The 23,393-nt window shown below is 27.3% G+C and overlaps 4 protein-coding genes across 7 annotated transcripts in view; 2 read left to right on the forward strand and 2 right to left on the reverse strand.

Moving 5' to 3' along the window:
* Nucleotides 1–90: 90 nt before the first annotated feature.
* On the reverse strand, nucleotides 91–2,809 carry LOC134829955 (terminal uridylyltransferase Tailor-like). Its single transcript, XM_063843279.1, has 4 exons — nucleotides 1,999–2,809; nucleotides 1,537–1,941; nucleotides 611–933; nucleotides 91–547 (listed from the first exon to the last, which is right to left on the reverse strand). The coding sequence occupies exons 1-4, from the start codon at nucleotides 2,690–2,692 to the stop codon at nucleotides 464–466; spliced, it is 1,506 nt and encodes a 501-aa protein (XP_063699349.1). The 5' UTR covers nucleotides 2,693–2,809; the 3' UTR covers nucleotides 91–463.
* Nucleotides 2,810–3,106: 297 nt separating this feature from the next.
* Nucleotides 3,107–7,579, forward strand: LOC134829923 (importin-5). Its single transcript, XM_063843222.1, has 6 exons — nucleotides 3,107–3,249; nucleotides 3,606–3,755; nucleotides 3,819–6,258; nucleotides 6,361–6,485; nucleotides 6,548–6,735; nucleotides 6,929–7,579. The coding sequence occupies exons 1-6, from the start codon at nucleotides 3,178–3,180 to the stop codon at nucleotides 7,257–7,259; spliced, it is 3,306 nt and encodes a 1,101-aa protein (XP_063699292.1). The 5' UTR covers nucleotides 3,107–3,177; the 3' UTR covers nucleotides 7,260–7,579.
* Nucleotides 7,580–14,557: 6,978 nt separating this feature from the next.
* LOC134837483 (neural/ectodermal development factor IMP-L2) lies at nucleotides 14,558–19,772 on the forward strand. 4 transcript variants are annotated; one of them, XM_063852862.1, is made up of 5 exons: nucleotides 16,881–17,290; nucleotides 17,351–17,415; nucleotides 18,536–18,818; nucleotides 18,881–19,276; nucleotides 19,414–19,772. In XM_063852862.1, the coding sequence occupies exons 3-5, from the start codon at nucleotides 18,552–18,554 to the stop codon at nucleotides 19,543–19,545; spliced, it is 795 nt and encodes a 264-aa protein (XP_063708932.1). In that variant the 5' UTR covers nucleotides 16,881–17,290; nucleotides 17,351–17,415; nucleotides 18,536–18,551; the 3' UTR covers nucleotides 19,546–19,772. The 4 variants fall into 4 exon arrangements, with proteins under 4 accessions (XP_063708933.1, XP_063708934.1, XP_063708932.1 ...); XM_063852863.1 differs by lacking the exons at nucleotides 16,881–17,290; nucleotides 17,351–17,415 and adding an exon at nucleotides 14,558–14,696; XM_063852864.1 differs by lacking the exons at nucleotides 16,881–17,290; nucleotides 17,351–17,415 and adding an exon at nucleotides 16,638–16,657.
* A 267-nt stretch (nucleotides 19,773–20,039) lies between these two features.
* Nucleotides 20,040–23,393, reverse strand: part of LOC134837481 (neurobeachin-like protein 1) — a 36,047-nt gene continuing 32,693 nt past the window's right edge. Inside the window, exons 19-23 of the mRNA XM_063852859.1 lie at nucleotides 21,415–21,587; nucleotides 21,014–21,327; nucleotides 20,801–20,915; nucleotides 20,559–20,736; nucleotides 20,040–20,493 (exon numbers count right to left, since the gene is read on the reverse strand). Of these exons, the coding sequence (XP_063708929.1) occupies nucleotides 20,334–20,493; nucleotides 20,559–20,736; nucleotides 20,801–20,915; nucleotides 21,014–21,327; nucleotides 21,415–21,587 (940 nt within the window). The 3' untranslated portion in view covers nucleotides 20,040–20,333. The remainder of the gene's footprint in view (nucleotides 20,494–20,558; nucleotides 20,737–20,800; nucleotides 20,916–21,013; nucleotides 21,328–21,414; nucleotides 21,588–23,393) is intronic.

The raw sequence follows: 23,393 nt of genomic DNA on the forward strand, positions 1-23,393 counted from the left end.
ATTTATTTATATTATATTTTTACATATGTACTCATGTAAATTTTCATCAAATTTTTATTATTATATTTTTTTGTTTATAATTACAGACCTAAAAATGCATGGTGTGAAAAAAGAGCACTAATGGGGCAAAATGACTATATTGACATTTTGGGAAATATAGGATTAAACCCCACAAAAGTGTTATATTCATTGCCATCTTGGATCAGAGGTGTGAAGGGTAACGAATATCAAGTTCTTTTACGTAAGCAAAGAATAATGAAACATACAATGTACCCGTATGTGCGACCTACCAAGTGGCGAGATATGGAGAAACGCATTTCATATTTATATAGATTTTTGAATCAAAAAACCAAAACTGGAATATCACAAAGAAATTAAAATATATTTTGTTGTATTTATTTTCTTAAAATAATGATACAATATATAACAGTAAAAAAAAGTTAGTTCAATAAAATAAAAGTGTTTAGAGTACACGCTTAGATTTTAAAAACTCCGACGTAAGTCTACAGTAGCTTATGAATCTATCACATGATGTTGATTTAACACCCTGAAATTTAAATTTACTATCGTCAAAACATTTACACTCGAATACCATAATAAATGATAATACCTTCGCAACATTGTGAATCAATTCAAATGGATCTTGAATAACCATTGCTTTGTCAAAAGCAAACAAATCCGTAAGATTTTCAGCTTTAAGTAAATTAATATTCTTCATGTATGATTGATATGTGTGAAATTCACCAGGTAGCGTCTCTTTACCATACTGAAAAGCCTTTTTTTTAATTGATTCACCAAGATAAGGACAAACAATGGAGCTTTGAAAATCAAAATTGTTTCCATAATAGTAGAAAAAGTCAATCAAGTGATATCGAAAATCGTTTTGCTGAGATGTTTCTTTCCATGCATTGATTCCTATATGTCCTTTCCAATCTAAAAATAAAAAATAAATTTGCATCGAATTAAGTTATACTATGTGAGTTAACATTTACATCCATGAATAACTCATAATATGTAATTTAGTTTTTTTTTATAATAGTGTAAATTTTCCGTATTTTTAGCTTGAAATAAGCCCCTCTCAAAACAATACACTGTACAACAAAAAAAGTACCTATTGTCTGGGCTCGGATTGCAAAGTAGGTCTCGAGCTTTCTACAAATCTATTCCGATCTCGTCCAAAATGGTTGACATTTCAAAGAGTGGACCTTTTGAAGTTTTTGAGGGTTTTTATTGTTAATCTCCAAAGCATCATCTAATAAGTATCTCCAAAGATTCAGCGGACAATATTATGGGAGTTATGGTAGTTCAAAGTCAGAAAAATGTAAATTTTATCCAAAATATTCCTGATGCTCCCGATAAATTAAAAAAATCGTGTAGCTGTAAAAAAAATCTAAAAAACGTTTTTAGATGTGATCGGCATAGTTTTGTAAACAGCTCGAGACCTACTTTAAGACCGCCAAATTCCGAGCCCAGGCTTTTTTTGTTGTATAATCGATTAAAATAAACCAAAATCATACAATTTGCAATTTTACATACGTCCAACAGAAATTGATTTTCCGAATTCCTCTTTTTGCATTTCACAAACAGCTGGAAGTAACTTAACTTGTTGAAAGTAAAATACAACGAGCAGTGTTAGTGCATAACTGTTCATTTTCATATCAGCTATTTGTGCCCACTTTTTGACTATAATAGCTATTTTAGCGAATAAAGGTTGAATATCAATGAAGAAGCTTATTAGTTTGGTATTACAATGTGATAAACCATTGGTAAATGATAGATCACAAGGTAAATTTTCAGGTTTAAAGACTGCTTGCAATATTGGTGTTCTAGCTGCGGTGATCGGAAAGAAATCACACCATTGTTCAGTTTTTCGCAACTCTGTCTCAATGTACTTAAATTCAACCATAGATATATTTTTGCCAGTTTTAAAATAATGATTATCTATAAAAAAATTTCATAAATATTCTTGGTTTTGTTCAATATTTAGTAATACTATACCTAAATCTATAAATAAATCTAAATCACTTGTTTCACTACCTAAACCAGAAATGCGTGAACCAAATGGATATACTTTGATGTTTGGATATTTTGATACGAGAGCCTTCTCAATGGATTCCAATATAATAAAATGTTTTGTACCCATCTTAATTTTCTCAGCTTCTTCAGTCAATTTGGTTGCAAGTTTTTCTAAATGATGATCGCGTAAAAAAACTTGAACTTTCTTGCTAAGTTTTATTTGAGGCTCATGAGTCTTATGTTCCGCTGGTTGTTGGACGAATGTCATATTCAATTCTTCATTTTTATTTGAGGTAATGCTGTTGGTATTTCCAAATATCTTTTTCTTTTTCTGGTCTTTTTTTAATACAATTCGCTGATGTTGCTCACTACTTAAATGCTCTTGGACTCTTAAAACATCTGTTTTAATTGCCAAATTACATATACGACAATAAACTTGTCGATGCATTTGAAGTACTTCAGAGTTGATGAAGGCTTCATTTTTGTCAGTATCAATTAAAATACAACCTGACAGCAATTTCGATATTAACGATGTTGTTTCTTGGAGTTTTTCTAACAGCTCCAAGTCAACCGTTCTATAATTCATGTGTGTCTTCAAGCGGTCGTTAAACAAATTTATCTCGAAATTTAGCTCCAGTGTTTTACGCGAAGCTTCCTCGTTTTGGTGTTTGCTCATTTTATTTTTTGTTCCTAAATTTTTGATAAACTAGGAGCGATAATTTAACTTTATTCTGAAGACACGAATTTAAATAAGTACATTCATGAACTATCATTTATTTATCATTACGATCAATTGTAACTATAAAATACATGTAGTAAATACGTAGTAAGTATTTATTTATTTTTCTATCAACTTACATATGATATTTATTTATGTATTTACTTATAAATAAAGGAATAGAATGCGTCGTCCAATCAATTTTTATGTAAGTAATATTTTATTTGCTGTTACATAAATACTAATCTTATCTAACATAATAATCTAACTAATCTTAACATAACTCCCACTAATCTAATATAAAACAAGTATTGTAAAATACATAGTATAAATAAAATAAATTCAGTTTTATCAGTAGGGTATTCAGTTTCATTGAGGCATAAATGAAGCCATCCGACAGTGATGAACAATATATGAGAGCTTGAAACACACTATTCAAAAAGATGGAAGGGCAATTTCAACAAATTTTAATATCTTTTTTGTCTGAAGATAATGACGTCCGATCACAAGCCGAGGTATGTTACATTACTTTCATTTTAGTGCAAAAAATTATATATTTACATGTAGAAGGGCAAATACTATTATAAAAAAAAGTATCTTCTTTGTTCCACGTGCCTTTTTTAAAGTCTAATAAACATTTTTTGTGCAGAGCACCTATATACCTATGTTCATTCAACATTTATTAAAGAAACAACAGTAGTTGGGATTTGAATTTTAAAGAATATTTCCGAATTTAAAATCGAAATTGCAACCTATTAATTTCTCTGTAAAAACTTACAGTTTTGGATAAATGATATCCATTGAGATGCTTATTTTCCCTCCAAAAAATAAAATGTCAATACAAGCAAATTGATTTTTTTTGTATTGTCAGGAGGCTTATAACAGTTTAGCTGTAGATGTCAAAGTTACTCATTTGCTTGCTGCCATTCAAAACTTCCAGCTGAGCGAGGAATGTCGTTTGATGGCGGCTGTTGTTTTAAGAAGGCTATTTACGTCTGAGTTTTTTGATTTTTATTCAAAGGTTTGTTAAATGTTACATTGAATATAGTGCTTATATTTACAAATAATTTATAAATTGTTTTAGCTTTCATCAGATGCACAAATCCAATTGAAAAATCAAATTTTGCTAACTCTTCAACAAAATGAAACGCCGAATATGCGCCGAAAAATATGTGAGGTAGTTGCCGAAGTTGTTCGTAGTTTGATTGATGATGACGGAAATAATTTATGGCCAGAATTTCTTCAGTTTTTATTTCAATGCGCTAATTCTGACAGTGCTCAAATGCAGGAATCTGCGCTTCGTATATTTTCATCAGTGCCAGGAATATTTGCAAATCAACAAAACCAATATTTGGATGTAATTAAAGCCATGTTGTCAAAGTACATGGCACCGGAATCTGATCCAGAAGTAAGGTTTCAGGCGGTTCGAGCTTTGGGACAATTTATTTTGCTTCATGATAAGGAACAAGAAATTCAGAAGCATTTTTCAGATCTCTTCCCATCTGCTTTGATCATAATCGCAGAGAGCATACAACGTGAGGAAGATCAAACTTTATTAAAGTTGTTAATCGAAATGGCTGAAACTGTACCGAAATTTTTAAGAGCTCAACTAGATACAATTTTCGAAGTGTCTTTAAAAACTTTTAGTAATATTCAAGTAGAGGATACGTGGAGACATTTGGCACTTGAAGTAATGGTATCACTTTCTGAAAATGCAGCAGCAATGGTTCGAAAACGTGCCGATAAATATATCGCTGCATTAGTACCTTTAATCTTGCAAATGATGACTGATTTGGAAGACGATGATGGCTGGGCAGTATCTGACGAAATAAATGAAGATGATACTAGTGATAACAATGTTATTGCTGAGTCTGCATTAGACCGACTTGCATGTGGTCTTGGAGGCAAATGTGTTTTGCCTCATATTGTCTCAAATATTTCTAATATGCTACTTAATCCAGATTGGAAACAACGACACGCAGCTCTAATGGCTATTTCAGCTGCAGGTGAAGGTTGCCATAAACAAATGGAAGCCATGCTAGATAATATTATGCAAGCAGTGTTGAAGTACTTGCTGGATCCCCATCCTAGAGTTCGGTACGCAGCATGTAATGCTATTGGCCAAATGTCAACTGATTTTTCACCGATATTCGAGAAAAAATTTCATGAACAAGTCATACCCGGTCTTTTAAACTTACTTGATGATGTTCAACATCCTAGAGTTCAAGCACATGCTGGTGCAGCATTGGTAAACTTTAGTGAAGACTGTCCAAAAAATATATTAACTCGTTACTTAGATTCAATCATGTCTAAACTAGAATCCATCTTGACAGCAAAATTTAAGGAACTGGTCGAAAAAGGAACAAAATTAGTTTTAGAACAGATCGTAACAACTATTGCAAGTGTTGCTGATACTACAGAAAAAGATTTTGTCATTTATTATGATCGTTTGATGCCTTGTTTGAAGTACATTATTCAAAATGGAAATACTGAAGAATTAAAGATGCTACGAGGAAAAACCATAGAATGCGTTTCACTAATTGGATTGGCTGTTGGTGCCGAAAAATTTATGTCTGATGCAAGCGAAATTATGGACTTGTTATTGAAAACTCACACAGAAGGAGATTTACCAGACGACGATCCTCAAACATCTTATTTGATATCAGCTTGGGCACGCATATGTAAAATTTTGGGTAAACAATTTGAGCAATATTTGCCTCTTGTAATGGGTCCTGTTATGGCTACTGCATCAATGAAGCCCGAGGTTGCATTGCTTGATAATGATGAGGTACAAGATGTTGAAGGTGATAATGATTGGCAATTCGTTAATTTAGGCGAGCAACAAAACTTCGGAATTCGAACGGCAGGACTTGAGGACAAAGCTTCGGCATGTGAAATGCTAGTATGTTACGCAAGAGAATTAAAAGAAGGTTTTGCAAACTATGCCGAAGAGGTTGTACGTTTGATGGTACCTATGCTTAAATTTTATTTTCATGATGGTGTCCGTACAGCTGCTGCAGAGTCTTTACCATTTTTATTAGATTGTGCTAAAATAAAAGGACCACAATATTTAGAAGGAATGTGGGCATACATTTGTCCAGAGTTGTTAAAAGCCATAGTTAGTGAGCCTGAAACTGATGTGATTTCCGAATTACTTAATTCTTTAGCTAAATGTATTGAAACTTTAGGACCTAACTGTTTAAATGAACAAGCGATGGATGAAGTTTTAAAAATTATTGACAAATTTATGTTGGAACACTTTGAAAAATCTGATAAAAGAGCACAAGCAAGAAAAGATGACGATTATGATGATGGAGTTGAAGAACAACTAGCTGATGAAGATGATCAAGATATATATTTATTATCCAAAATAGCTGATATTATTCATTCATTATTTGTAACTAACAAGTCAAACTTTTTGCCGCATTTCAACAAAGTGGTATCTCATTTCGCAAAATTGTTAGATCCTTCAAGAACATGGGCAGATCGACAATGGGGTCTATGTATATTTGATGATGTCATAGGTATTAAATTTAACTTTATTCGCTATAGATGTATATATATATATTATATTATATATATATATATTTTTTTTTTGTTTTTTAAATCTTTTATTTATTGTACAGAATACTGTGGGCCCCATTGTAGTCAGTATCAACAAATATTTTTATCTCCAATTATGACATATTTAAAAGATAGCCAACCAGAAGTAAGACAAGCGGCAGCATATGGTTGTGGAGTGCTCGCACAGGCAAGCATTACTAGTTAAGACAATTATTTCCATGACTTATCGTTCACGTTTTTTCCTTTTAGTATGGAGGAGAAATTTTCGCCTTGACATGTGCACAATTTATTCCAATTTTGAGTCAAATAGTAATGGCGCCTGGTAGTAGAGATCCTGAAAATATCAATCCAACAGAAAATGCAATTTCAGCTATCACAAAAATACTTAAATACAATTGTTCAGCTGTGACAAATATCAATGATATACTTGGATTATGGTAAGATTTGTATACATATTGATAAAAAAATCTTTGTGCTATGATGATAGCAGGCCGAGTTTGATGTTATCTTGAAAATAAGTAATATGATATATTGCGATTTTACACTTACTTTTACTGAAGACTTCATTCATTTTGAATTTATCATCTCTTTATTTTTATAATTATTGATATTTTATCATATATTTTAAAGGTTTAATTGGCTCCCTGTTGTTGAAGACGATGACGAGGCGGAACATGTATATGACTATTTATGCGATTTAATTCAAGCAAACCATCCAGCAATCGTTGGTTTGAATAACTCTAATTTACCAAGGATTGTACAAATAATCGCCGAAGCATTCAGTCATAATGCAGTATCATTTAACAGTCCTGTTGCTTTAAGATTGATAAATATTGTCAAACAAATTGAGTCAAACCCTGACTTATTTCAGGCATGCATTTCTTACTTAACAACTGAGCAAAATAAAGCATTACAAGAAGGTTATAAAAATGTATTAAGCAGTCAACCACAAAAAAATTAAAAGAAATACTATTCATATGTATTAGAAAGCTTCTATCTTATTCTAATATGACATAGATTTTAAATTCATTCTCTTTTTGGACACCTAAAAGTTCATGTTTTTACGAACGAAAATCTTTATTATTTAAGTTTTTCAAAATTGGTAATAAATTTTATTCACTTTTATTCATGATAAACCAATAATTAGGTACATTTGTTAATACCTATAGATCACATAGCTTACATAAAATAAATAAACTTATTTTTTATTTCAAGCAATGCAGATTAAGAAACTGTTTTGGAAATAACAATATTCCATTTTCATCAATTTAAAAACTAATTATTTAATAATTTGTTAAATATATATGGCAAAATAAAGAAAATAATAATAACTTTTATTTAAACGTGTTTTTTATAAAGAATTTATGCTTAATATATGAAAATAAAATTTGAAAATAAAAAGTTTCGGTAAAATGTTTTCTGTTTTCTGAGAAAAAAATATCTTTTTCCAAATACAAATAACCTTCTTCTTCCCTGAATAGTTTTAAAAGATCCATAACAGTATTTTGGAGTTGATTTTATTAAACTAAAGAATCCCTAATGAATTGAGAAACTTATTGAGAAGATTTTTTGAATTATTAATATATTCAAAATTAAATTATTCAAACCATTCACAATTTAAGTTCAATATAGTTAAGAACATTCATATGTCTGTATAATAAATGATAAATATGAATACTTCTATAATTCTATTACTAAGCTTCTTCCGTCCTTATTATATTTTCTTGTTATGTGTATTTTTATACAAAATTAGCTTTCATAATGATCTCACTTTTTCATATAAACAAGTAAGATCGAATATGAAAACCGGTTCTGTGATTTCTTTGGAGCTGTTTGGGAAGAAAGTATGCGATAATAGTTCATCTGTACTTTGAATTGATATTCTATAAACACTAAAAATTAATGATCTTATATGATGTATATTAAAGAGCGGATCCAGAAGGGCAATAAAAACACCTTTTTTTGTCAATTTTTAGCTAAACAGGGTCTTTTTTTGTAATTTTTATACATTTTGAACTGAAAAGGGGGTGGCAAATGCCTGGATGCGCCCTTGTGTATATTTCTTTAAATATCTATAAAAGAAAAAATTAAATGAGGTAGTAAAATTATAATTACTTATGAATAATATATTTTTCATATAAATATAACATAATTTTAAAAACTAAATTAAAAATCAAGAAAACATATTTATCTATTTAAAAAAAAAATTCTCAACGTTGTCGCAATACATGCAAAATAAGGTTGTTCAACTTTCCTATTTTTCATTCATAAACTTTAAACACGTTTTTTTTATTTTTAAAAATGGGTGATTATATAACTTAATTGAAAAACAGTGATAAGACTATAAAAATTTTACATACGTAGAAATTAAAGTCTATTGACCATTATGGGAGACGTTCATTAATAATTGTATTTTAACACGTGTCTTGTTTATTTTTTAAGCCACGTGGTGATTTGACATTTACTTTTAATTGTTAATTGCTAAACTTTAAAATAATTGTTTTGCATTTAAAAAAAATATATAGGTATATAATATAATAATAAATATATACTTTTAGCAGAAATCAAAAGTCAAAAGTACATACAAGGTTTTTCTATTGATTTTGAAATTTTCAGTTTCAGAAATATCATAATGAATTTAAAAACAAAAAATTGAACAGAATGTGTTTGAACTATTTTTATACTTCATTTATGAAACTTTAAAGTAAAACCACGTGTTCGTAATAACATTTGTAGTTCAATTGTCTTTTAATTGCATAATATGATGTTCCTATAAATTTTAGTGAAAATTAATTTGATATTCAAATAATTAGATCTGTAAATCAAAAGAGCATTTTCGGCTATTTTTTATGCTTTATTTTCAAATATTATTTTTTACTGATAATAAAACTGACTTTATTAAAGTTTATTTTTCGTCAATTAGTTTGTAATGTGTTTTTAATTCAGTTTTTTTTTAATTTAAAATCTTATAAAATATTGGATAATTTCTGTATTATTATTCAATTTTATCTTTACAAAATCGAGTTAATAATTTCACATTATAAAGTTATTATTTTAATTAAAATTGTTAATTCTTTATCTAATTTACACAGAATACGTATATTTTCTTATTTCTTTGGTTTCGAAATGCATTTCATTAAATTTTATGTGTGTTCATATCGAAAATTAGTTTTTTTTTACATAAAATACTCAAAATATTAAAACAAAATACATATGTATGTATACTTTATATATATATAATAATATGTATATATATCACAATATAATATATATTGTTTATATCAGCAGCTCTGTAATGTGTTCGCTTTTAAATCCGATCATCGACTGACAGAATATAGGGAACAAAAATGTTCAAAGGTTGTACAATTACTGCCTTAATTCAAAGATACAAACACACTCATATGATTAAATATATGTACTGAAATGTATAAAAATGTTGCTTTGTATATAATATCAAATTTGAATAGAAGTCGAAAAAACACACTTCTTTAAATCTGTTTTTTTAAATTATGATCGGGATCCATCTGCCATATATATTTCTAATTCATAATATGTAATGAACATTCAATTTTATGATTGAATCAATGTCTATTTTCAATTTTTAATTTATTCAATAACAAAATAGTTGCACATTTTTTTTTCGTATTTCTGCGTAAAATGTTTTATTGTAATGCAATCAAAAATATATACATATCAACCGAACGACTTACATTTTTGTACTTTGAAAATCTAACAACTATATATTTCATCAATTATTTGGGCTCAATAAAGTCCTAAATCAAAATATATATTTTATCTAATTTCACAAAAAAAGAAACTTTTTTAAAGTAGGTATATCATATATTAAGCTAAAATGAATGTAATCATAAAAAGACTATTACATCGGAATGTTATGGGAATTTTTAAGAGGAATTTACTAAATTACTCTCGGACGAAACCGACTATGGATATTAAAAAGCTAGCATGTGTATGATAATATTAATCGTACATATAAATATGTTTTCTCTTCACTGTTTTTTTTTTCATTTTACTTGAATTCAAATTAAACTTATGAATACACATTGCTTGTATGTATTATAATAACACGTTTTGTATCTTTATTCTATGTATAAAAGTATTTATATTATCAATGTATTTGATTTAACTAAACCAAACGCAAATAATTTAACATGAAGATTGAACTATGAAATGTACGATTATTTGAAAAGAATTGGCGAGTGGTTAGACTTTTAATGAACGACCACGTATTTGTGATACTTTATTTTAAAATTCATGTATATTAGCACTCATGATGAAATGCTTTATATTTATTCAATTATTGAATTGAATAACACTAGCGTTCAAACTTAGTTTTCGATTTTGTCGAAGAAAATTAACTGTAAAATGTATGGAAAATTTTAATTTTTCGGAAAGCCGGCTCGAAGTTATTTTACAGGTAAAAAAAATTTCGCTTGAACAAAAAGTTCTTATTTTTGCATGATAAAGATGGACATCTAAGTAGTACCCAATTTGAAATTATATACTTTGTGATTTCGTCTCCGCTTAGAATGGAATGACCCAATTATAAATTTATACAAATTATGGTAAAAAGCATATGAATCAAGATAAAATTTTCATAGCTATTTTTGCTTATTAATGTTTACATTGTACATCTATTTAATAACTATTTTAGATCAATTTCATATGTAATTAATATCAATTTGATATTAATTTGATATGAAAAAGTATTTGGTTTGTATGTTAAAGAGAGTATGAGTTAACTTTTTTTCGGAATTTTCCCGATTTTTTAGAAAAAATTTTAAAACATTACATAATACTAAAAATTTTTTCACTAAAATCACATGTTAGCAAATTCTTTTTATGCATGTGCTATCCTAAAATTATTATATTATTTCAATACAGTAGATGATAATAAAAGCAAAATGTTAATATTAATAAAATATTGTGTTTTTTTATATTCATTAAATTTATTTTTATTAATAAAAACTAAATAAATAACGAATAAAGCATATAAATATTATTGAAATATAAAGTGAGCTTCAAGCTTAGAACAAAGATGTCTCTCGCAACTATTTAAACAAAAACAAGTTTTGTAATTGATCTGTTCAATAAATAAATAAATACATGAATCATAAAATATTGTTCAAAGCTTTGCGAGTATTTTTATTACTAAATAAGATCGTTCCAATTTTTTTATACGATGTTTGTGTCCCAAAAGATTTTTTTTTTCACAATGGGGGTTAAAAGAAAAGTTTTTAATATTTTTTCATACAAATTAATAAAATTTAATCAATTTTTGGTCAATAATGAATACTTTAGTTGTTTTTATTGTGATGTCAGAGTGTTTTGAGTAAAAAAATTTTGTAAAAATAACTATAAAAAAATTTAAAACATATTTTCAATTTTTTTTTATATATTTTTTACATGAATATATTTTTTAAAATGTTTCAAATGTCAAAAAACGGTAATTTTAAATAAACTTTTTTGCCACTTTTAAATTTTAAATTTTAAAATGGGGAATTAAACGAAAAGTGCAAAAAAAAAATTGAAGCGGCCCTAAGTTCAAAAAACAAAATAAAGAAACCAAATTTACAATGTACAAACACGTAAAAATTCGAAAAAAAAATGAAAAGCGACAGGATTCTCGACGATATATGTTATTTTCTTCAGTATTAAGTATACAATCTCTGAAAGAAATAACATGGTATGCGTACATAATCAGAGTACATAATCACTTTTAATCAGAGAGCACATTTTCTACTACTAAAGGCGAACTTAATGAAAATACTCTGTATATAAATAAAAAAACAGTATACAACTACGCAAAAATATCAATTAAATATACATTGGTTTCTGTTTATTGTTATTGAGCACATAATTGTTTTCTTGAACCTATACAATTATATCTATTAATTGTCGTTGATGTACTTCTTTCAGTGAGTAAAGTAAAAGGTATGAAAATCGGGACATTTTTGGGTTTCTCGGAGTAATGGTTCGTTTCCGACCATATGTTTCATGGAGAAAAATAATTTACTCGACATGACAAGCAATTCCAGTGAAAAAATTTTTTTTATAAAAGTTGGACCTGAATTTATGAAAATTGTCAGATTTTTACGTGACCAAAACGTCTAAATTTGATTGTCATTTTTTTGAAATTTTTTTCACTAGGACAACAATTTTCAATTAAAGCAACTAGAAAACGGGCGGATATAAAGGGGGGCAAAGGGGGCAATTGCACCCCCTTTTGAAGCTTAAAACGCACTAAAAATCACAAAAATTACACAAAATTTAACAAAAAAGGTGATTTTATATAGATTTGCACCTCCCTTCGTGGTCCGCTGATAGCCCTCTGAATCCGCCCTTGATACCTTGATTTTCAGAAAAATTGAAAAAATGGCCAAAATTATCATGCTCTAACACGTCTACGTTGAAATCCATAAAAAAATTTTTTTTGAAAAATTTTAATTTTTTTCAAAAATTTTTTCGGCTATGAAAAAAAGGATACTTTTTGCCCAAAAAATGTCATTTTTTCGCCATGTTTCCCAACTTTGAGGCCTGGGCTCTAGATTTTTTTGTTCAAGCCGGGAAATTTAATGCCTGAATTCAAATTCTTTGGAAAGTTTACTGTCGTTTAGTACCTTACCGCCTTTGATTCAGACAATTTTTCGACGTTTTCTCGATAGGGTATCACAAAATAGGACTTCTTTGTGCACCAAAAACAAAGTAGTATATGTAAAGTAGTAGTATAAAAATGAAACAATTGTGGAATTCTGAGACTAAAATATTTTTTTGGAACGATTGTCCAAAATATATCATGTTGGTCAGGATTTATTTCAATGCTAACCCTAACAAGCTTAGCAACCTACAACGCGTTTAATGAGAATTTTAAAATTCGATGTGTCTTTAGTGGCTGATTAACTGGAAGTTGGGCCTAAGGCTATTGGGCCTGTTTTCAGTTAGAGGGAGTCATGTTAAAAAAGTCCGGAATGGCGGGGTGCTGTTTTAAAAAATATCCTATTTTATCCAACGCCAAATGGATGGTGCCTTTATAGGTTTTTACTTTAAATGAATATACATCCCATTTGTCAATTAGTTACATCTTATGACCTAAAATATGTACAAAGTTTTTAAACTACACTGTACTTAATATTTACATTTTTTATTATTTACATCAGAATTTTGATAAAGGGAAGGAGAAAAAAATGAATATTTTTCAATTTTATGTTTATGATATTTATTCTAATAATAAAGTAATATTTTATTAATATAAAATTGTTTTCATTGAATTATTTTAGGAACTGAAGAATTTTCGTTACGTGACTAATGTTTTTCATCTAAACTTCAATAAGGGATGTCTTTTTACAGCAAGTTTTGTAGATTTTTTATTAATCTAAATCAATGAAAACTGCTAAAATATTCCCCTTTAATTCAAAAAGAAATAAAACTAATTTAATATAAAAGATAATATTAGACTTTATTTAGCATCATTTGAGTGAATTATGAAAAATTAAATTACTTGGTAGTCAAACAAAAAAGTGAATTTAATGTTTCCATTAAGTTATTATTATTATGACAATTGATTTTGGTCGGTATTTGGATGTGATTTTTAGTGTTTAAAGGGAATTAGCGAATTTTAAATCTTACATAAACCTTACTTAAAAATTAGACGAAAAAAAAGAGAAACGAGTTTTTGAAATTACTTTTATTTTTTTTTTTAATTTCGATGGCTAGATCTCATAAATAACATTATAATCTTTTTAAATAAATAAATGAAAAACCAAATTCCACAATGTTAGTAGACATGACCCTCTCTTATATTCATAAGATGCATTAAATTCAAACCAAATAAATGTGCTATGCATAATGTATATTGTATTTTATTAATACGAATTACAAAATAATTCAATTTCATATCCTTACTGCTTTTTAGATAAAAAAAATGTATGTGTATATATACTTTTTTATATAAACATACTTTGTTTTATTATATGATAATAGTATGATAATTTATTGTATCTAAGACATCTATATAAAATAAACTTGTAGAGGCGTTTATTGTTCAATTGATACTCAAATATTATTGGCTCTAGATCTTTTAATCGAATTGCATTCATATTCCAAATAGAAATCTATTTGGAATCGGAAAAATTACTAATTGGTTTACTGCTGAGCTTCAATATCAAACAGTGTTGACAATAAAAAGAGCATTAGGTTTTATATTCATTTGATTAAAAAAAGTTCTCTTTATTTCTCTTTTGGTAGTTGTTTAAACAACAAGTAGTTATTGTTGCAAATTTATTAAAGTTTAAGTAAAACTGCATTTAACCCTATATCATTGAATTAATAAATCGGTTTTAATTGCAAAAAAGAAAAATTACTTTGTTCCGCATTGATACTGGTGAGTATTTTTTTTTCTTTTAATAAATTATGCTCAAAATTAAAAAGTGATAAAAACAAGTGCAATTTGGTCAAAAGGCTAAAAATTAAAATAAAAAACTATTTTATCGTTGTCAAAAATTTTTGATCACATTCGTTTTCAATTATACAATTATACAAACGCAAAAACACTAATAATGACTAATAAAAGTAAATATTAACTTTCATTTTGAGTCTAAAATAATGAACTTACATTTTATTTTTATGTTTTATAATGTCTTTAATCGTTTATTTAATTCTATTAATAAAGAAGTATTCTTACACTTTCAAATTAATAAACATCATCAACAACAATAGTCACATTTTTAATCATGAAATCATAGCAAAATCTTTCCTATTCCCTATTTGTTCTAGTGTTTCGAAAAATAAAATAAAAGACCTTGAATTAGCTAAGTAAATTCGAATTGTCGTATATGTTTGTTACATAGTCCTTTTGTGTACCCGTTATGATGTTTAGTTTATGAGAAATGAATTATAAAAAAAATAAACATTTGAAAGCCCGAATTTACACAAAAGTTTTTTCCATACTCCCGGCGGATTGGCCATATGGGCATTTGAGCAAAGTCCCGCGTACCGTGTCAATTTTGAAAAAAATAAATGAATTTTATTTAACATGAATACTTTTTAAGTGCTGTTGACATTTTTATCAATATTTTTCAAATATAGTTTTGAATAAAACGGCCGCTTATCTTCAATTATTTTTTTTAAATGGGATTCTTTTCATTAAAATGCCTGGGAAACATTTTAATTTTTTTCAAAAATTTCTCGACTATGAAAAAAAAAGGATACTTTTTTGCCCAAAAAATGTAATTTTTTTCGCCATTTTTCGCAACTTTGAGACCTGGGCTTTTGATTTTTTTGTTCAAGTCGGGAAATTTTATACCCTAATTCGAATTTTTTGGACTATAAAATCCTAATGATACTTTAATGTTCCATTCGTCTCAAAATCAAAAGATGCATATGCTCTATTTACAATTTGTTCACTCAATTCAATTAAGAGGCGACTGGAAACTTTTTTCCTATTTAATATTTCTTAAAAAATTATATATATGTAAAATTTAAAAAAAATTCTAGGCCAACTTGTCTGACACATTTTAACTATCCATTCCGCTTCTGCTTTTGCTCACATATGTATAATAAAATAATATAATATTCTTTATTATGAATGAGCACGTTTCTAAATGCACGTCAAATAACAAAAAAAAACTAGGTATATGTATTTTTTAAATATATACAGAAAACATATTAGGGTGCTCCAAAAATTTATCTTGTTTCACGTTTTGTCAAAAAAATCATTAGGTATTTTAAATAAGCGATTTATATATAAATTTTTGGTCGAAAAATTACTGTTTACATTAAAATTAAACAAAAAAATAAAACAATAATTCGCTTTTATAAGACGTTTCTTATCGAAATTTTATGTAAAATATTATTTTTAAGGTCACGTGACAAAAATTTTTGTTGACTTTTTTCCACATTAAAGTTTAAATTAATATAAACTAGAATTAATGTATTGTTAAGAATCAACGTTTTAGGTCTGCATTAATATTTAAGTCAACACATTGATTCCCGACTTGCTCCAACAATTTGGAAATGATAAAGGGCTTCAATATTTTTTATTATGAATTTTTGAAAAGTTGGATAAAGGTACTCTGCTCCTAAGCTCATCCTGTTACAATAAAAAAGAAAATTAAATATTTCTAAAAATGAAAAAGTAGAAAAAATAAATAACTTTTGAAATGCTTTTAAGTTATCTATACGTATAAATCCATCTGTAAAATAAAAATGATTCATTTACGTTATAAGTTTATTTAATATTAAAAATAAGTATATAGTTCAAAGATTTAATTTTTCTGAAAGTTTTATGTATTTTTCCACAAATTATTGATCAGAAACAAAACTTACGGTCACCATAAAATAAATGTGAGTGTCATCATTGAAGATTCTATTCTCTTAAAATATATATTTAAACATTTCTTTTAATAAGAAAATGAATTTAGAAAAGAATTAACTACATGTTTTTGTATACGAGATATTACTTTTCTATTGAAAAAATGAGTATACATAGTTTATACGAAATACGTGTTAAATCAGACGAACAAGGTATATAATCAGCATATGCATGATTATTAAAACAGTTTACGTTTCAATGTGGAGTTGTTTACAACTATGTAATATACATTTAAAAATAACATTCAAATAGTAATTAAAAAGAGCTCGTCAACATTCAAAAGGAATCGTATAAAAAAAATTAAAAAGTTTTGAAACCATAAAAAAGATAAATTCACTGCTGATTGCACATTTCAATCAAGTTCTCAAAGTTTATAAGTTATAGTTAAAACGGGCCATATGTTGAATTACAGTAGAAAAGTAAATTTAATCAGATTAATGCAAATAAAAATTGAAATAAATCACCTAATATACTCTAACGTAACCTAGCAATTTGTAAAATTGCAAAACACGCGTTTATCGATAAGAGAGCAGAATAACTTCATGATATTTCCATTAGGAAAGTAATAAACACATTTCCTGTATTTGGTATATATTTAAAAAAAAGTAGGTATCACACATTCAAATTTTATTTCCAATCATTACTTTGCAATTATACACTAATAGCAACTGAAAATATTTTCATAAAAGAGAACTCGAAAGCCAATTTGGTACAAGAGCACGTTTAGAAGGTGAGATTTTTGCCTGGTCGGAACCAAACATAATTAGCTTTATTCAAAATTTTATGAGAGATCAAGGAAATTCACTCCAAAAATTAATAATATCGGTCATTTCACGAGGAATCACGGAAAATCACAACTTCACCAAATCAAAAGTATAAGAAACCTTTCATCTAGAGCACTTTTGTTCTAGCGAAATTTTCTGACAGTGGATTTTCCGAGTTTTTCTTCAGAAACCGATTTTTCTGTAAAGTAAAATGTATGAAAAACGGGACATTTTTGGGTTTCTCCTAGAATGGTTCGCTTCCGACCATATGTTTCATGGTGAAAAATGATCTACTTGACATGACAAGCAATTCCAGTGAACAAATTTTTTTCGATAAAATTTGATCTGAACCTATGAAAATTGTCAAATTTTCACGTAAGCAAAACGTCCAAATTTGAATGTTAATATATTTTTTAATAATTAAAAATTTATTATTTTCATTCCATTCTAAAATATGCCAAAAAAATTTGAAAAAAATTTTGATTTGGTGAAACTTTTTTCTATTCATTTTTTAAAATATTATGATAGTTTTTAAAAAAATTATCGCAAAATATGGGTGAGTAAAAGGTCAAGATTTCAACTATCTTTATGTTTATCAATTTTTACGATGAAACATATGGTTGAAAACGTTTTGTTTGATTAGAAATTCTAAAAATGTGATTTTTTGTGTTTTCAGCGAATATTGAATCTTACATAAAATAAGACGAAAAAGTTTCACAGAAAAAATAGTTTTTTTATGGATCTTACGATCGAATTTCGATTTTCATAAAGAATTTTAAATCCGGGACTTTGATATTGTTAGAATGGAAAGCTCCATAACAACTTACGTAAAATACTTAGTATGTACTTGAGTAGTATATTTTTTTAACAATAACTGTAAATATCATATGTATGTTACATACGTTTCATAAAAGGATAAAGTAAAAGTTGAAGCGAAATTTCAATAAAATTATAGCTAATTTGCTTAATTACTAAAGTTATATAAATAAAATTTAATATAATAAAAGAAACAAAATTTTATATTAGGTATTGCTGTATTTAGAATCAAATAGAAATTATTGAGTTCGATTTTTTAATAAATTTCAGTAAAAACAACAAAAATATGAAGGTAAATCAGATGCTTTGTATTCTCTCTTGGGCAACGATTGTAATGACTTGTGCCTATGCCACAACTTTAGAAGACGAGCAAAATTCATTAAGCTCTAGACAACAAAAACTTGAAGAAAGAAATGATTTTGTTAAAATTGTAAAAGCTCCTGCACTTCGAATTTCTCAACCTACGGGCTATTCTGTTGAATTAGAATGTGAAGTCGTAGGGTCTCCAGCACCGGTAGTACAATGGGTACATGGTAGTGGACAATATGTTAACGTACGCTTATTAATACTATTTTTAGCACATTCTAAATTCTCATTACATATATTTTTTATCAGTTTGATGAATTTGAGACCAATTTAATAAGTGAAAGTGATCCTACTATTATGACTACTGTAAAGGCACGTTTGGTAATTGAACATCAAATTAGAAGTGAAAGTACGTATACTTGTGTTGCGAAATCAGGAGGGAAGACTGCATATGCATCAACGACCGTCCATAAAGGTCCTCGATCGTTAATTAAACAGCAAAATTTAACCGACAATTTTTTATATAAAACCAATTTATACGGTGCCTTGAAGCCTGTTCGCATTACAAATTTCATAAAATCTATTTTAACTTTAATGGGCTCCAATTTAATACTACCCTGTAGAACGATTGGTCGACCACTTGCAGATATAACTTGGTTAGATATTGATGGAAATGTTATTGCTGGAAAAGACCCAAGATTTAAGGTAAATTATTATTAAGCTTCTTAAAGAATCTTAAAGCTTCAATGTTCTTCAGTCGTATTTATTTTTTTTCTCTCTTTGATTCCTTTTGCCAACCTTTAATTGCAAAAGATTTATTTTAGCGACATTATGTATTTCAGACTTTGCCAACAGGTGAATTGATAATCAGTGATCTAAAATGGTCTGATATGGGATCTTACACATGTGTAGCCAAAAATGGTTTATCAAAAGATACTATTTCCACATTTATTTACCCAATAAAGGATGATTAAATTTATACAATGTGAAGCCAAGCATTTAAATAACGTTTCGATAATTTATTTATAAATTATAGTTAATACATATAAATTAGATTTTACTACCTAATAAATTCTGAATTAAGTAGTTCAAACTTAGTATTCCGCATGTGCCTGGTAACGTATTTATTTAAAATAATTAAATATAAAAATTAAATATCTGAATTAAACGGAAAACAATTTTATTTGTTTGATTAACCTAATCAATCTTTAAATAAAATATAAGACTGACGAACTATCAATGTACTTACTTTTCATTCTTGTAAATACATTTTACGTTTGCGAGAAATAAATATTTGTGTTTCTGAAACAATATTACAATTATATATTTTGTGCAAAAACCGATAAAAAAAGAACTCAAACTAAAATATTACATATTTCGTTTTTATTGATAGGAACATGAGTTTTTCAAAATTTTTAATAATTGATTTAAATTATTTAGTTGACTCTTAATGGCACAATGGCCTAAAAATTATACATAAATGTCTAAATTATAACAAACACATAAAATATGTAATATCAATATATTATGTAATTTATAAAAAAGTTATACCAAATATAATCGGATAATAAAAATTTGTAGTTATTTGTGGATAAATTTGTTGTTTTTCTTCAAAATATTGTCACAATCTATTAATAAGTTCCAGAGAAGAAAATTTGAAGGGTTTTTTAAACTTAAATATTCAATGCATGTTTAACTATTTTATTTTGTATTTAAAAAAATAATTTTAAGAACAATATATTTAAAAACAAAATTTTTGAAGTTAAACATAAAAGACTGCATGTTTCTTTGTATTTGGATGCGTAACACCAACAACTGACAAGCTTCCATCTTTTAACGGAACTAAAATATGTGTGTTTCCACCAGTCACCACAATTGTTTGTGTAGGAATGTGAAGAGGAATGTCAAACACTGGTTTCAACCTAAATTTTTTTGCAACATTTATCAACATTTTATCATTTAGTTAAGTGCTCTTAAAAGTACAAACCCATAAAGTTTGTTCATTGTAACATCACCAGAGTCATCTGAAGAAACAAGATATTCCCCGGCAGTTGTCAATCCAGTAATTTGTGCTGCTACAAATTTGGATCCTAAATTTTCTCCATTTATGCTGTATACATGAACTGAATTAGAACTTTCATCTTTAACCGAAAATGCTATGTGACCTACGATCATAGAAATTTCTTTTATTTATTAATTTTATTTAAAAAGATGTATAAATGTGACTACCTTGATAAGATATTGTAAGGTAAGTTATATCTATTTTAGGACTAGTACATCCGACTGGATAAATCGTGCGAATATATTGACCTTCTTCAATTGTGTGAACATTTACTGCACCATCCTAATTCACATTATAATCAGTATAATAATTCAGTAAAATAATGTGTAGGTATATAAACTATTTGAAACAATTGTAAAATAATAAAAACATTAATTTACTTTTGATCCAGATACGACCAAATCTAACTCCGTCATAATTGATACACATGAGACTTCTTCATCATGCCCATATAGTGTATGAATTGGTTTTGGTACACAGTTGTTTGCACTATTGTTTGTGTTAATAACATGGTGATGATGATGACTTGCGGACCCTGTTACTGTAGTTGATTGACTTTGAACTTGAGTTGTACCTGAATGCGATGATGACCTTACTCCAGCATTTTGTAAGGACCAAACGATACAAGTAAAATCTTTTGAACCAGTTACTAAATACGAACCACACGTATCTAAAGCAACACAAGTTATGACATCTATAAAATAGTAAAATTAAAAGTTATTATGTGAAAATACCGAAGCGTAAATTTAAGGTTTTTAATGCAAATATGTTTCACACTAACCAAAATGTTTTATTAAAGATGCAACAACTTTTCCTCGTGATGTATTGAAAACACGTAAAGAGTTATCCCATATACCACCGGCATATAAGTATTTTCCATCATTACTAACTGCAAATAAGTTGGAGCATTGTTTGACAGAAGGATGAAATGGTCCCTGAACTCGTTTTCTATTCCTAAATTTTTTAAAGTAAAAAATCGATACAAAAAACCATTCTTTTCGAAATTTCCAATATTTTGTTTAAAAAATTTTTAAGTTATTCTTTGAAGTTCTAATGTTTAGAAGGTCTATGAAACCTAAAACATTTGGAATTATTGTATCGGCCTTATCCATCCAAAAATAAGAAACTTTTGCTTTGGCGACATTTATTTCCGACTTATATTTAAAAATTTTATCAATGGTTCTAAATATTTTTGAAAACCACAGAAATATTACATTTTTAGCATTTCTGACCAAACGGTTGGTTTCCGACCATATGTTTCATACAGCGTGGCCAGTTTTGTGTTTAAGGTATCCTGGAGAAAATTTGAAAACCTTGGAGCACTATGAAAATTTTGAACAATCTAAAAATAGGTGGAATTTTTTTTTTTCGTTATACTTATAATGTTGACGAACAAACAAAAAATTTGAAAAACTTTTGATTTTTTTTTTTAATAAACCTTGCTAAATAAATTGTTTTGCTGTTTTTTTACATTTTTACCTGCATAACTCTTTCGTAAAACCGAAATCTAAAAATCATATTTTTTTTTTGATAGTTTTTTTTTTTGAATTTCTGAAAAGTTGAAAATATTTTAAGATTTCGAGAAGGTTTTCAATATCCAATCAATATCTAACTATTTAGTAATATTCTTAAAATTACTTAAAATTTCAAGAATATCAAAACAAGAAAATAAAATTATTTTTTTTTTACATTTTTTGTGAAAAAAAATGAATCGTTCAAATTAGATTTTCATTAGCAAAAATAGTAAATAATTAAAATTTTTCAAAAAATGTAGAAACAAACAATACATCTATCACGGTAACAAAGCTTGAAATTTTCCTTTCTTCTTTTCTGAAAATTTCTAAAAAAAATTTAAAATCCTTGAGATTTTGACTACAATCCTGGAAACTGGAGAGTTTCTGAAGAGCTTACAACTTTGTAAAAATTGATGTACTCGAGACGAGAAACAATCCCGGTAAACAAAAAATTTCAAATAATAAACTTGAAATTTTGATCTTTTTTTGCCACACGGATATTTTCCATTTTTTTCGATAAAATTTTTTTTAAAACTATCATAAAATTTTAAAAAATAAGGAGAAAAAAATTTCGCCAAAGCAAAAGTTTCTTCTTTTATGATGGACATCACGATAAACTATTCAGTTTTTCATTGCTGTTACTGTTTTATGAAAAAACCAGTTAAATTTATTGCATCTGTATGTAAGTATAGCTCAGTTCGAGGAGAGATTAATGGATATAAAGACGAAATTCACGGGTTCGAATCTCATCTAAATATATTAAATTTAATAAAAATAGATAATTTAATAAAAAAAAGTCAAAATCAAAATTAAAAAAGATTTGAAAAAAAATTTAAAAAACAATATCGGATTTTTTCATTTTTTTTTTATATTTAATTTTCTATAACCAACATATTTAAAAAAAACTTTGAATATTAGAAAAACTAAATATACTATAACTGGTAAAAAATATTAGTTTATTTGTAGCCAAAATAGTCGAGAAGAATTTAACTAATCAATTTATTTTTTTTACAAATAGATAGTAATGTGTATTTTAATTATTTTTCATTTATTTTTTAGATGATTTTTGTATGAAATGTGTAGAACGGAATGCACCATATATATTTTTATAATATATAAAATATTTATATTTATATACAGAGTGATTCTAAAATCTTTCATCATACTTTATTGAACTTTATTAAACCGCTCATTGAACTTTTCCATACTTTATTAAACCATATTGAACTATTGTGTACTTTATTGA

This window comes from Culicoides brevitarsis, chromosome 1, assembly GCF_036172545.1.
Source record: "Culicoides brevitarsis isolate CSIRO-B50_1 chromosome 1, AGI_CSIRO_Cbre_v1, whole genome shotgun sequence".
Lineage (NCBI taxonomy): Eukaryota > Metazoa > Arthropoda > Insecta > Diptera > Ceratopogonidae > Culicoides > Culicoides brevitarsis.

Bases quoted from the DNA above. Each gene is read 5' to 3' on its own strand.
- LOC134837483 (XM_063852863.1), top strand. From the start codon at position 18,552: ATGAAGGTAAATCAGATGCTTTGTATTCTCTCTTGGGCAACGATTGTA. The intron at 18,819-18,880 runs GTACGCTTATTA...ATTTTTTATCAG, and splicing joins GTAGTGGACAATATGTTAAC to TTTGATGAATTTGAGACCAA. The intron at 19,277-19,413 runs GTAAATTATTAT...TATGTATTTCAG, and splicing joins GAAAAGACCCAAGATTTAAG to ACTTTGCCAACAGGTGAATT.
- LOC134829923 (XM_063843222.1), top strand. From the start codon at position 3,178: ATGGAAGGGCAATTTCAACAAATTTTAATATCTTTTTTGTCTGAAGAT. The intron at 3,756-3,818 runs GTTTGTTAAATG...AAATTGTTTTAG, and splicing joins TTTTTGATTTTTATTCAAAG to CTTTCATCAGATGCACAAAT. The intron at 6,486-6,547 runs GCAAGCATTACT...TTTTCCTTTTAG, and splicing joins GTTGTGGAGTGCTCGCACAG to TATGGAGGAGAAATTTTCGC.
- LOC134829955 (XM_063843279.1), bottom strand. From the start codon at position 2,692: ATGAGCAAACACCAAAACGAGGAAGCTTCGCGTAAAACACTGGAGCTA. The intron at 1,942-1,998 runs GTATAGTATTAC...ATTTTTTTATAG, and splicing joins AGATTTATTTATAGATTTAG to ATAATCATTATTTTAAAACT. The intron at 548-610 runs GTATTATCATTT...TTTAAATTTCAG, and splicing joins TGATTCACAATGTTGCGAAG to GGTGTTAAATCAACATCATG.